Consider the following 15,001-nt stretch of genomic DNA (forward strand, 5'->3'; position numbering starts at 1 on the left):
ATCATGATTACACCATTCTTAGATAACCAAGCTATTATTACCACTATTTCCTTCACAACAGGGACTGAATCTTGATGCACTGTGGTTCTTAAGCTCAGTCATTCAATGCTCTATAAACCTGACTGTTTGAAGGCAAATTAAAACATATTTGGCCTAGATGCATTATGAATCTTACTCAGCTGTCACACTCATCAGTAACTTTACCCTTTAAACATATACCTAAAAAAATCTCACCTGCAATTGTATAATTAACTGGAATGAATACAGAAGAGATTAATCTTTACTTTCTCTGGGTTTCTGTAAAAAATATACTAAAATGTTAAAAGTGTATATACTTTTTAATTATATGAAACTTTCACTATCAGCTCATGTAGTTCAGTCTACCCTAATCATTCCAGAACATTTAGGAAGAAATACTTAAACCTTTCCTTGCAGCTATTTTGTACGGTATCTTATTTTACAGCATTTTAAAAGCAGGCCACAGTCTCTTGATGCTGAGCGGATCAACCTGCTCCATGCTGGACTGTTAAAAACTGTGAATAGAAACTAAAATCACAATGGGATTAGGAAAAAGGAATAAGCCCTGACACTGATTGGCAGTTTGTCAAAATTGTGGCTCCCTACTTACAGAATGCGGGAAACCCACAGCCTTTCAAAACGCATTGTGCAGCAGAGAAAATACAAATGACTTGGGTAGGACTCAGGTGCCATTATGCAAACCGTGTTTGAGAGAATGCAGAAACTCTTTTACACTTGAACATCTGGGACTTACTGCATGGCTCCCAATAACCAATGCGACAGCACAGGAGAAGTCAGCAAATCCCAGATGTTAGATATCAGTCATGGGCCATAGAACAGGCACATTACAGTAAGGCAGGAGTAAAAGTATCTTTGTAGTAGAACGGGAGGGAGCAGAGCTTTACATAAGCAGATGGGCATGTCTTCTCTGCCTAAATTTTCATTAGGGATAACGTAATGGTTCATGTCACACTGAAGTCTTTGTGAAAGCAAAAGTTGCTACTTTTCCAGGAAAACCGCTTAAGTGTTTACAAGAGGTACCTGCTTGTCGTGACATGTAAGTGTGTAGCACCCTGCGCTAAGAGTCATATCTCAGATTTGAAAATCTTCAAGGAATAGCTGGACCATGAATATCCTTTCTGCTCTACTCCTGTAACTGAATGAAGAGAAAATGAGGATAAATACAGTAACCTTAATTTCTCATGTCCCACTTTTACTTTGGCTTTTAGTTCTATGACTGTGAACTGCTGGTAGATTAATAAGACTCCAGTACTGCTTTGTCTCTCTTTATCCCAGCATGGATGTGACAGAATGAGGTGGACAATTATATGTCAATCAATACTGAATCACTGAAAACACTACAGTAGCATGTGCTGGAGATTGCAGACATCTACACACTTAGTTACAATTTTCATGGCAGCTATAAACCAGGTAATAATGACTCCAGTATTACTCTAACTACCTGCACTTTCAGCATCCAGAGATGAACATGGACCATACCATCAGACCTGAGCGCCTTCAAGAACACTTAAGTTTGTATTTAGTTCTTACATTGCAGTTACCTAAATAATGTTCATAATTTCTTTGGGCAAATGAGATCTATATGAGATATATAATCTATATTACATGACTGTGAGAACGAAGACCTTAGGCCCACTGTAGGAGAGGATCAGGTTCGAGACCATCTTAAGAACCTGAATGTGCACAAGTCCATGGGACCTGATGAAATCCATCCACGGGTCCTGAAGGAGCTGGCGAATGAAGTTGCTAAGCCACTGTCCATCATATTCGAAAAATCCTGGCAGTCAGGTGAAGTTCCTGATGACTGGAAGAAGGGTAATATAACCCCCATTTTCAAGAAGGGGAAGATGGAAGACCCAGGGAACTACAGACCAGTCAGCCTCACCTCCGTGCCTGGCAAAATCTTGGAACAGTTTCTCCTGGAAAACATGCTAAGGCACATGAAAAACAACGAGGTGGTTGGTGACAGCCAATATGGCTTCACTAAGGGGAAATCCTGCCTGACCAATTTGGTGGCCTTCTATGATGGAGCCACGGAACTGATGGACAGCGGCAGAGCAGTTGATGTCATCTACCTGGACTTGTGCAAAGCATTCGACACTGTCCCACATGACATCCTTGTCTCTAAATTGGAGAGACATCAATTTGATAGATGGACCACTCGGTGGATAAAAAACTGGCTCGATGGCCGCACGCAAAGAGTTGTGGTAAGTGGCTCGATGTCCAGTTGGAAACCTGTAACGAGTGGTGTCCCTCAGGGATCGGTGTTGGGACCGGTCCTGTCCAACATCTTTGTCGGTGACATGGACAGTGGGATTGAGTGCGCCCTCAGCAAGTTTGCCGATGACACCAAGCTGTGTGGTTCGGTTGATACGCTGAAGGGAAGGGATGCCATCCAGAGGGACCTTGACACGCTTGTGAGGTGGGCCGATGCCAACCTTATGAAGTTTAACCAAGGCAAGTGCAAGGTTCTACATCTGGGTCGGGGCAACCCCAGGCACTGCTACAGACTGGGCAGAGAAGAGATTCAGAGCAGCCCTGCAGAAAAGGACTTGGGGGTGTTGGTTGACGAGAAGCTTAACATGAGCCGGCAGTGTGCGCTTGCAGCCCAGAAAGCCAACCGTATCCTGGGCTGCATCAAAAGAAGCGTGACCAGCAGGTCGAAGGAGGTGATCCTGCCCCTCTACTCTGCTCTTGTGAGACCTCACTTGGAGTACTGCGTACAGTTCTGGTGTCCTCAACATAAAAAGGACATGGAGCTGTTGGAGCAAGTCCAGAGGAGGGCCACGAGGATGATAAGAGGGCTGGAGCACCTCCCATATGAAGACAGGCTGAGAAAGTTGGGGCTGTTCAGCCTGGAGAAGAGAAGGCTGCGTGGTGACCTCATAGCAGCCTTCCAGTATCTGAAGGGGGTCTACAAGGATGCTGGGGAGGGACTCTTCCTTAGGGACTGTAGTGGTAGGACAAGGGGTAATGGGTTCAAACTTAAACAGAGGAAGTTTAGATTAGATATAAGGAAGAAGTTCTTTACAGTGAGGGTGGTGAAGCACTGGAATGGGTTGCCCAGGGAGGTTGTGGATGCTCCATCCCTGGCGGTGTTCAAGGCCAGGTTGGACAGAGCCTTGAGTCACATGGTTTAGGGCAAGGTGTCCCTGCCCATGGCAGGGGGGTTGGAACTAGATGATCTTAAGGTCCTTTCCAACCCTTACTATTCTATGATTCTATGATTCTATGATTCTATGATTATATCTGTTGGACAGAAAACTTTGCTTCTTTTTGTATATACAAATAAACTGTATCTAAAATGAAATAGACTGAGGCTACCTACAGGAATAATCTCCAGAAGTGAGATTATCCTAATAAGCATTTCCTAAGCAGGTCAGAATAGGGAAGGAAAGAAAGAACAAGAGAAAAGAGCCAAATAACATATATTTTGTAAAACCTTTGTTCAATGAGAATGGCTCAGGATACCTCATAGCTGGCACCTGAACACGACCCTGTATTCCATCCTTAATATCTTTTTAAAAATTGTCTGAGTAGGGCTTTTAGTGAAAGAAGGATGTATCAATATTCAACATCAGTGTGTATTTCATCCTCAGCAAGTAGCTGCTGCATAGCAGATAAATGACAGTTTAAAGAGAAAGCTTTCAACAGTTTCATTTTTTTCCCCAAAGCCCCAAGTAGATCACACAGCAAAATCCTGCACTGACACTTCAGAGATGCTACTGACACTATTTTATTCTTTTTCTTTCTGGCATTAATATTTTTAATACAACATTAAACTAAGAAAATATTAAGTAGAGAATTTCAAAAGCATCAAGTATCTTAGGAAGACAAGCCTCTAACTTCTAATGCATCCTACTGTTAATTTGATACTAAATTGACAGGAAGCTGAAAAGGTAAAGCCTTGTGTCTGAATTGTTATTCCATAGAGTTTGCAGCAGTCAGACGAAACACATTTGGCTTTATTTGCATCTTCAAGCATGAAATATTATGTGAAACTGAAATTGAAGATATAAGAGTTATACCTTGAGAATGTATAAGCAAGAATGCAAGCGATTAAGGGAAAGATATCTTTAACAAGAACACTATCAGCAGGGCTCAAAAGGATAGGAAGATATTGTTCTCTTTTGTATTTGTTTCTTAGGAAGTCCAAATATTATCTATATGTATATACACATATATTTCTCAAGATCTGGTACTACCTTTCTATCTCTATACAATCTATGTCACTGACCTCTCACAAGCATTCCTATGTCTGTTGTTTTGTATCCAGCAACATCATGTAATTCACTCACTTGCTGAAGCTGTGCTTGACACCACAGGGTACAAAATAACACAGAAAACATTATCTGTGGAAGAAGAGAAGATTGCCTGATGCTGGGAATACTCCTATGAACAGCAAAATCAGCTTTGCCCTTTCAAAAGTTAGATCAGCTGCCTGATTGATTGCCTTCCCCCTCTTTTTGTGGTCTTTTAAGAGTTCAAGAATTGGCTGGAAAATCAATATAACTCTTGGTGAAGCCCCTCCAACAGGAGAAAAAAGAGAAATCTGATTTTAGTTTGGGAAACTATTCACCAATATCTGCTGGGTGCATCTTTTAAGTACCAGACAAAATGCAGGAAGCCTTGCTGAAAAAATGCTCATTAAATTTTTGGGGCTAGAAAGGGAAGAAGGTCATGTTCTGCAAATATCCTATACAAAGAGAAAGAAGAAAAGCCACTCAAGTGTTCTGACGGTGCACTGTGACATATTTCAATCATTTACAGGAAGCCTTCAGCAATGAATGCAAACAGGAAAGTTCTTCCTCATGAATAAGCTTGCCTTTTAGCCGAAAAAGATCCCCAGCTGCCCCGTGCAAATTCTGCAAAGGAATTTTGTTTCTAAAGTCCCTGAAAGTCAAACCACTCTCGTTCTATACAAGTCTTTACCTAGAATATTTCCTTCCAAATATATATAATTGACTATCTTGCTCAGCTATGATTAAGTTAAGAGAACGCATATGGTAGTTCTGGATTCCTTAGTGCTACAGAAATTGTTCAGGAAGAGTACTCATCCTTTACGTACAAAACCAGCAACGTATACTTTAGTTATTGGGACATGAATTTATGAAGTTAGTTACAAATCCAAAACAAAAATCCAAACCAAGAGCTATTTACACTGTGTGTAATCTGACGACGCTACAGATTACATCTCCAAATGCAGAATTTTGGAAGTGAAATAAAAGATGACACATTTACAAAACAACAAAGCACCCCAATAGCAAATGTAGCTGGAAAGGACAAAAAGCATAAGCTTTCCAGGAAGAAATTTCTAATTGCTTATTTACCGGAACCTGCATCTCTACTGAAGCACGGTGATGTTGGACTAGACGACCACTTGTCTAACTGACCAGAACATTTCCTTGGGTTTGGTTATAAAACGTAACATGACACAACACACATGATCAAAGTGCCCTTTATAAGGAAAACTTCCACCTGATGAGTCTCTCTCTGCTTGCATGAAGGAAATGTAAACATAAATTGCGTGCAGAGAATGACAAAAATCGTTGAGAATTTCTTAGATTACTTTATGAGGCATCTGCTATTCTCCTGTTTTGCGGGAGACACACATGGGGGGAAACCACCAAATGAAAGCTTGACACCATGCACCTGAAAGACTGCATCACAGATATGCTTATCATGAAACCTGCTACCAAGTGTAAAGACAAGAGCATAGCTGTACTGTACTGGCGACGAACCTGAGTCTGCAGGTACAGAAACAGCCGATGTCTCTAACATTTTTGGACATATCATGTATATTACCAACATATTTCTATATCATCAGCAATGAAAAGTGGTCATGACCCAAATATTCTATGCATTTTTCAAATGGAATGAAAAGATGTATTCCACCCTCTCCAGAGCATGCAATCTAAATTTCTATCAGTGTCATTAGAGGGGGTTTTATGCCTTGATAGGTTACAAACTGTTACAGATTAATTTTAAGCTAGAAGTGCATCGGAGAAGTCTAATATATCCAGCTCCTTCTAAATTGCTCTTTGTCAGATCCGATGGCTTTCCACTGTCTCCTCCCACACACTTTCCATCTCTCCTGAAAATTGCCTCATCTTTGAATCATTACTGTTGTAATTACAACAAGAAAAATCAGTAGTAGCAGAAAAAAATCTTTGACATAAAGAGCATTATCCTGGACAAAAATATCCTGCTATATCCAAAGATAACACAATGCTGCATTATTAATTTTTCTATCGATTATTGACTTCATGATAAAGAGAAAAATCTAAATCTTTGCACTTTATATGTGGTATTCCTTCCAGCTGACAAAAAAATAGAAACATGACTGAAAGCTGGAAAGGGCAAAGTCATCCCAAAACACTTGGGGGGGGGGGTGTGTGTGCGTGTGTGTGTGTAATTTTAGTAAACATTTGTTTTACTAAAACCAGAGGTGGAATAGCATATAACCAGTGTGCAGTTAGGCGAGTCTTCATGCTTTGAAGGGGGAGGATATGATTTACCTACTGGGTGTAATATTTGCTCTTTGTTTGGATGTTTCAGAATGGCTCAATATATACATTGACAACCCATTGTTCTGAAAATACAGAACACACAGATTATCCTTGGTTGGATAAATGATCAATTTACTTCTAAGAGCAGCATTAGATTCTTAAAGGGGATGACAGTACAAATCTTACCATAGGCCATTATAAAATAAAGTACCTGGAATGAATACTTCTTCCTCACTTCAAAACAGACTGGAAGAAAGCTCATACAGTTCAATGACTTTCTAGTCAGCATAGCAGGATGAATTACCTCTGCTATTACTGACAGAGCTTTGTCTAATTTGTATTTAAAAGCTCTGTTGATGAAGATCCCACAACTTGCTTAGATGACCTACTGCAGTTTTTCAGTTACAAGGATTTTCCTAACACATAACCAAAATCTCCCATACTGTAACTTGAACTTCTTATCTTAATCATCCTGGACAGGGAGTCCTCTCTGTTTTCCCACACGTTTTTATGTATGTGAAAATTTTAGGTTATTTCCCAAAGGATCCTGTTCTTCAAAATCTTGCTTCTTTACTCAAGGCCCTGGGAAAATAGAAGTTAAGGTATAGGGCTAATACAGATTTCCAGATCCCTTTTTTACTAAGGAACATGTCCTACCATTCGACATTTTCATTACAGAGGCCAAGGACTCAGCGCAGGAAAGAGAATTAGATTCCTCCTCTGGAGTTAGATTCCAAAAACCAGTACCAAGGCCAGGAAGCAGTGTTCGGTTTACAGTTGGCCTCTATGATCTTAAGGACCTTTTCTGACATAATCAATTCTAAGCAGAGTCTGCAGAGATGCACACATCACCCTGTCTGTGTTTTGCCTAGCAGGTAGATAGCTGCAGAATCAGCTTCTATTGCTGTCAAAGGGGGGATAGCTCATTTGCTATTGAATAGCCTTGACTACAACCTTTCACCACTTTCTATCTGGAAGCAGGAATGCTTAACCTATGTCTAATGTAGGATGTAAGCAGATAAGAGTAAGGCTTTGGGAATATGACAGATACCACCAAGAAAACCTCATATATCTCCTTCAGGTGAGAGCTCACCTTACAAGATACGTTCGCAGTTTCTACATTTTACTGATAAATACTTAGAATTAAACCCTGATTTCACTAGTCTCACAGCGAGATTTTTACCAATGACTTTATAACAGTTGTATTTCATGCTGCAGGGATATGAATAACAGAGGGAGCTAAACTTTTAAATGGTATTTTTGACTGTTTCAAAAGATCTCCATATATATCACACTGTCCTTAGTGTACTATTGTGACAGTATATATGGAGAAGACCCTCCACAATACTTTAAAAACAACAGTTTGCAACATCTAAATATTATTTTCAGTGACAGTAACAGATCTGTTTTGTAACAGCTTTAACAACACTCAGATAATTCAAGGAAGAGCTAAATCCTCCATCATAAAATTCCAACATGAAATCGGTTCAAGATTTAGCAACTGCTATACCTTAGTCATTTGCTTTGTTATTAGTTTTCCAATATTTTTTCCTTATCTACATTACCCTCTATTATTTAGTTATAACTTCCTCCATAATTGCAATCAATGAATAGTAATCACTTAATAAACATATCCTGACAGGTCTATTTTTGCACTGGGAAAAGATTCATTTTCTTTATCATCACTCCAATAAGCAATCTTTCTTCTTACCTGAAGTAGCAAAGTGAAATGTAGTGCCGGGTGTAGAGTTCTGCTCTGCTGCATACAGCATCTGAGCAAGAGCAGACACCACTCCTTGCATTTTTCAATTATTTGGATAGAGATTTATCAAAATCTGTGTAACTTTGAATTTGCATTCCATGATTCTTGTATGTAATTCTGTTGGTGCACACAGGTAAAAGCTGCTTTGCCCAAACAGCTTGTGAACACTCACCTAATAGTGGCATTCAGGGAGACTTCTCACAGTGTTTTTCTTAAAATGCAGGTAATGCAGAGAAAAACTGCGATTTTGTTACATTTTTTGAGCTTAGATGCTCAACACTGACATGCCAAAGAGCGTGCAATCTGTCACCTCTCTATACATAGGCCCAATTTGATATTAAATAGAGTAAAATATCCTTAGTGAAGTTGGATACCTGCAGGTCACTATGATTTCTTTTCCACTGACTTCTGAATATAGCATGTGAAACTGGTAAAGAAACAGAAAGAAAAGAAAATGTATTTTGGTTTGTATACAGAAACCTGTTTTTTATCTCACAAATTAGATCTACTTGTTTTCAGTGGGCTTGGCCTGAAGCTACTGGAATCAAGGCAAGTTTTTCTACTGACTTTAAGACATTTCAGATTTGCATTTCTCAATGTTATCTTTTTAGGTGGACACTCCTCAGTGAGTAATTCTCACATTAAATGGTCTGTCAACCTTTCAGTTGAAAGCAAAATCATCAAGGGAAAACTCTACATTAAAATGAGTTTCTGTAAACTTTAAGCCCCCTTTAGTTCTTCATACTAACATTTAAAACATTTTGAGTAACTCATCCTTGCTCCAAAGTACCAATTCACTCTAAGGACAAATTTTCCACTTCAAGGACAAAAAGTGGCATCTCCTAGCATTTTTGTACAAATACTGACTAAAATTAGTTTTACCAGCCTTATCCTCCAAACTCTCTCTCTGTTTCAGCCCCACCTAACACGAACCGGTGGGATCAAACTGAGCTGTCCCTCTGAACTGAGCTCCATTCTTGGCATCATGCTCTGTGCTTCTGTGAATGGCCTCACAATCAGTCCTCATAAGATGAGCATATGGAAATTCCTACTAATATGGGCCTGTCACAAGAATATCTGTCTGTCTGCAGGCACCTTCTGACTGCATAAACCTTATATACAATAACTAGAAGGGCAAACCTAATTTTTTTGCCATAGTCCCATCTTTGCCACAGGCAGACCCACATTCAGTTTCAAGGAAATCTTTCTAACACATACCAAACAAAAAAAGGCTATGCATATTTTAACCACTTTAGCAGTATCGCCCTTCCTCTGAAAAGAATTGATTATATATACCAATAATAGGGAAAATATTTCTTTCACAGCTCTAAAATTAGACTAAAAAATCTCACTTTAGAGTTCACTAGTTCAGCTTGTAATTTTCAGCATTCTTTCAAGGTATCAGTACAAGAACACTTTTTGTGTGCACAGTAATGAAGACTTTAAATGTACTAATTACTTCTAAACATAGGCATATTACCAGAAGATTATAAATCAAAACAAATTTTGTGCAAAGCAGCAACTTTTAAAATAAGCAATTATTACACAACTTAATGCAAAGAAAAATTATATTCTAGGCATTTTGTGAGGATCTGGGAAGCACTTAACATGAAAACAAAATGCCTGGATTAATCTAGCAGAGATATGTTGATATGATGGAAGTCAGAAAGCAATTGTGAAAAAACACTCTGCATCTCTGCTGGTCACAAAGTGTTCAGTCATAAAAGCTTTGATTTAAAGCATATTAGCATAGTGTGGTGGAAGCATGCAGCACCACAACATCAAAGGATATGCCCCCAAATGATGTGTATTTTGTTTTTAATTCTCTCCAATAAGAGTATACTTTTAGTTTCCAGCTTGTGTGTATCAGAAATGGTTTGTATATCCAGGAAATCAGAGGGGAATGACAAAGAAAAACAGTTTGAAGGATGCAGGAATCTCACCATACTTTTAAGTAAAGAAATAACAATTCACTTGTAGTAGGACTGTCCCATTAGGGTCCCTGATTGCCATGAAAATCTCAATTGACCTATTCCTTTGTTAAACTTACCGCTTTAAGATAGTTAAAACAATCTGACCTTGTCTTTGGAGTCATTAGGGGTTTTTTAAGGTACACCTCACAGTCCTCCAAAAATTCCTTGGAGAAAAATACACTTGCCTGAATCTCACATTGTCTCAGTAGTCGGATACTTTTGTTCCAGCTAATTTTGCTCAGACTTCTCAGAGGAGAAGTGATCACTCAGAATTTCCCATTTTTGATTACAGCATAGGGAAAATAACAATATTCTCCTTTGTTTTCAGTAACTTTACAAAATCATCCAAATACACTACCTGACTGCTTGTAGAGACAAAATGAAGAACTTCATTTAGGAACAGTTAATTCCTCTTCAGAATAGATCTTCAGGCATGGTAATTGAGAGGACAGAACATCATTGCTTTGTGTAAGTATTACCTTTTTGAACTTCCCAGGCTGACACATCGCAGCTGAGCTGCAGTCGTGTTAGTCACAGCACTCTGTGTGAGGCCAGTGCTGTACTGAGCAGCATGCCATTAGGAAAGGGTACAGCAGCATGCTGCCCTGCTGACGGGCCCTCTCATGCTGGGACTGTCTATATGCAAACACCATGCCCACTGCCACAGCACAGCACAGGAGAAGGCGAGGGAGCTATTTCTGTTACACCAGGAACACTTATTCTTCCCCAAGTTGACCCCTGCTCTGTGTGGCGATGGTGGTGATGTGTTTCAGATGTGATGTATAATAGCAGGAGGGCACTGATGCATCAGACCAGGAAATTAGAAAAGATGCCATTCACACAAAGGAATGTTTAGTTAAGTTTGAAAATCTTGGCTCAGATGATACCATGACGGACCATTTGTTACATCTTTACTTACTAACATTCATTTGCTGTGGAATTTGGTGTTGGGGTTTTTTTCTCTGCAAATCAATTTGTTACTGATTTTAAATGATTCCAAGAGCTCTCTGCATTTCACCCAACACATTTCGAGTCAGAGATAATATTTGAAAGCGCTAGGGTCCTTAAAGGAACAGCCTATTACAATACACAACAGTAACTATGTCTCTACGATTTATGAAAAGAAAGCAATATGTGCCTGTTTCGGTGCCTGTCGTTTGCCTACCAATGGTGCAGTGTTCCCCATTCCAGCCCTCTCTGCATTCACATTTCCCATCTTTACAAGTTCCGTGCTCTGTACAACGGGGATGACACACACGCTGGTCACACGCCTCTCCTGTCCACCCTTCTTCACAGCGACATGCTCCACCAATGCACACCCCATGGGTGCCGCAGTCCACGGAGCACACTTCTGGGGGGAGAAAAGAATAAAGGTTACAGCTAGCTTATATCATGGCAATGGGGCAGAAGAAGCAACCTAGTCAAGAACGGAAAAAGGAGCAGGACAGGTATGCTTTTGCTGAAAACCATATGCTGTCAAAAGCTGGCCTGTTCATATTCTGATTAAAACTGGCATTTAACTTCTGCTTAAAACCAAACTGAATGATATTAAAAGGTTGTTGCTGGACAGACTGCTGCAAAGCTGCGTCCTCCATTCAGACGCAAACCCGTTCCAGAGGTAGCTTTCTCAACGCCTGCAGCACTGAAGGAAGGGAGAACGCAGCTCTGTTTTACCCAAACCTGGACTTCTGATGATTTTGATACAGACATTGGTTTGCGAAGAATGAGACTGAAACTCACCTAAAATTCACCCAGCAGAGAATAGTGACAATTCAGGGTCACTTGGGCTCTAGGAGTGACTGGTAAGACACTTTCAAGGAAGAGATTTTTGGAAGCCTATTGCTAACATGGCCAGTTATCCAGTGTCTCACTCCAAAAATTCTTCTACTGCTCTCTGCCAGGTGAACTTGTAGAAAAGTAGAGGGGTCTTTTGCCTCATGCATCATCAAAGACACTGACAGCGAAACTCTCATTCACGAATTTTTCTGGCTGCTGATGCACGAAGCAGAAAAAACACATCTTGATATTCACTTCACTGGTGGGATATTCTAAGTAATTAATCTTAAGAAATAACTGAAAAAGTGTGAAACCTGTAAATATTATTCTGAGACACTTGCTTATGCCCTACAGCTCTGTCTCAAGGTTCACCTTATGATATAAATTTTTTTCCCACAAATAGAACATTTGCTGTCTTGTCAAAACTGTTGGTTTTTGGAATTTTTTTTCTCTTTAGCTCCTTCTGTCAGAATAATCAAGTTTTACAACTGTAGGTTTGGACAGGATGAAATTTATTAGCCCACACTTTTGTGCCTTTTAGTGTCTCTTGCTCTCAAATTTTCTTAAACAATACATGTACAACTGGGAAGGGAAAGGTACCTTGTATTTGAAAAGAGATTTTTCTGCTTTGTGTTGTTTTTCATAAATGCATAGCATTTTGATGCACAGTAAAGCAGCCCCAAAAACATATTCAGCTGTAGTGTTACAATGTTATAAACATATTTATAAATTATGGAAGTTTTCTTTTACAGATGTGAAGCCTTAAACAAATTTTTCAGACCAAATGAGAGTCAGTATTAGAATGAAACACAAACTCCTAACCTGCATCCCGCTTGCCCCCCAGTTGGCAGCAACAAATTAAGAGTGTCACAAAAAATAGTATCTAAGATATATATGCACTTCTTCCCAACATACTAAACAGGACCAAACATGTTCCAAAGACACTGGTCTAAATTATGTGCATTTCAAACTTGCCACAGATAGATATTAACATTTTAACAAAATAGGAACACTATTGCAAGGCTGGAGAAGAGAAGGCTCTGGGGAGACCTTGTAACAGTCTTACAATACCTAAAGGGGGCTACAAGATATCTGGAGAGGGATATTTTACAAGGGCCTGTAGGGACAGGACAAGGGGAATGGCTTTAACCTGCCAGAGGGGAGTTCTTAGGCAGAAGCTCTTCCCTGTGAGGGTGCTGAGGCGCTGGCACAGGGTGCCCAGAGAAGCTGTGGCTGCCCCATCCCTGGCAGTGTTCAAGGCCAGGTTGGACACAGGGGCTTGGAGCAACCTGCTCTAGTGGAAGGTGTCCCTGCCCATGGCAGGCGGTTGGAACTGGATGAGCTTTAAGGTCCCTTCCAACCCAAACCGGTCTGGGATTCTATGATATCAGGAAAAAATATTTTTCTTACCAACAGAGCAGTCGGGACCCATCCAGTTGGGATCACAGCTACACAGACCTGTGTCAGACAGGTAGGAACCATGCCCACTGCACTGGTCTGGACACTGGGCTCTGGGAAGCTCGCAATTTATTCCACCCCAGCCTGGGCTGCAGAGACATTCTCCATTCACACAGACTCCGTGGCTGGAGCACGTTGGATCTAAGCAATCAACTACAGAAAAAAACAAAACCAATGCAGGCAAAGGTCAGTTCACACAATATGATGTTTGGAAAACATGTAGATGCATGCTCTGAAAAGTTTATATCCCTGTGATAAATCAAGCAAATTGAGGTACTACTTCAAGTCGTATTAACACCTGGTCTGAGAATGGGAAAGCGGAAATTTGTATCTTACATTGGCTCCAAATAAAACAGGGTGTGACTGAACAATGAGACCGTACTGCAGGAATGCTGTAGGGAAGAAGCACAAAGACTTAAAATAACACTAACATATATAATAAGAGTTCCACACATCAGCCTTCACCTGGGGATGTTTCTTCCGAAATACATTGACGTTCCAATGACTCATGTACTGTAGTTGAATAACAAAATAAAAAACCCTTAGTGAAGAAATTGCACTTCTTACAGGATTTTTTTTGAAGTACCTTCATCAGTACTGCTAGCACTACTATTGAAATGCTGGAGCACTGTGAGAATAACATTAAGATGTTCATTTTAAGTAGCCAGAAGTCAAAATATCACTGGCTTTCACTTTCATTCAGACTTCTAAATTATTCAGGCAATTCTGAACCTTTGATTTGTGGTCCATTAATAGCTCAGCTGTGAAACTCGGAGTCCTAGTTGCTTCAACCCATATTTTAACCAGCAGATAATTCCTCTTACAGAAATAAAGAAAAACACATATAGATATGGACTTCATCTTTTCTCGGTCCAGAAACAACAGACTAAGACAGGGAAAAAATCCTTGAATGAAATTTCAGTTGCTATTTCAATCCTGATAAATGAAGGAATGTTATGAGCTGTCTTTCAAATAAACTTTATCAGTAACATTATGGTTTTCCAAATTTTTATCTTATATAATAAATTTATATAAGTATACTATGCTCTACCGCAAACACCAACAGAGAGGCTTTAACCAACTGCCTTTTGCTGCAGAATTGAGGGCCAAGGTCAAATTCATGTCCTGAATAAAATGAATTCATCTCATGACTGGTATATATTAGCTCACAACAGAAGGACCAGGAATGATTGGCATGCTCTCTTGCAGCTCTAGGAAGATCTGAGTTCATAATGAAAGTGATTTATCTCTCATCTTTTCCAAATTGATCCTTCTAAATTAAGGCAGAGACATTTTCACTCCACCTTATGTGAACAATACCTGATCTTTCAAATCTCAACTTTTCTATAAACATAGAGTCTTGTCAAATTATTTTATGTAGTTGCAGAACATTTAAAGTAAGTATATAGATTAGATACACAGAGAGGATTGAGGCACGCACATTTACAGATGCAATAACATGAATTATCAGAATAGTTTTGACT

General features: G+C 39.7%; 1 protein-coding gene across 23 annotated transcripts in view; it reads right to left on the reverse strand.

Moving 5' to 3' along the window:
• TENM2 (teneurin transmembrane protein 2) overlaps positions 1-15,001 on the reverse strand; it is a 689,309-nt gene that overhangs the window by 70,783 nt on the left and 603,525 nt on the right. For 18 of the 23 annotated variants that reach the window (XM_030503751.1, XM_030503752.1, XM_030503763.1 and 15 more), the window contains 2 exons: positions 13,470-13,670; positions 11,422-11,634 (listed from right to left, as the gene is read on the reverse strand). In XM_030503751.1, coding sequence (XP_030359611.1) covers positions 11,422-11,634; positions 13,470-13,670 — 414 coding nt within the window. The remainder of the gene's footprint in view (positions 1-11,421; positions 11,635-13,469; positions 13,671-15,001) is intronic. The other 5 variants (XM_030503758.1, XM_030503756.1, XM_030503754.1 and 2 more) reach the window with 1 other exon arrangement.

This window comes from Strigops habroptila, chromosome 12 (assembly GCF_004027225.2).
Source record: "Strigops habroptila isolate Jane chromosome 12, bStrHab1.2.pri, whole genome shotgun sequence".
Lineage (NCBI taxonomy): Eukaryota > Metazoa > Chordata > Aves > Psittaciformes > Psittacidae > Strigops > Strigops habroptila.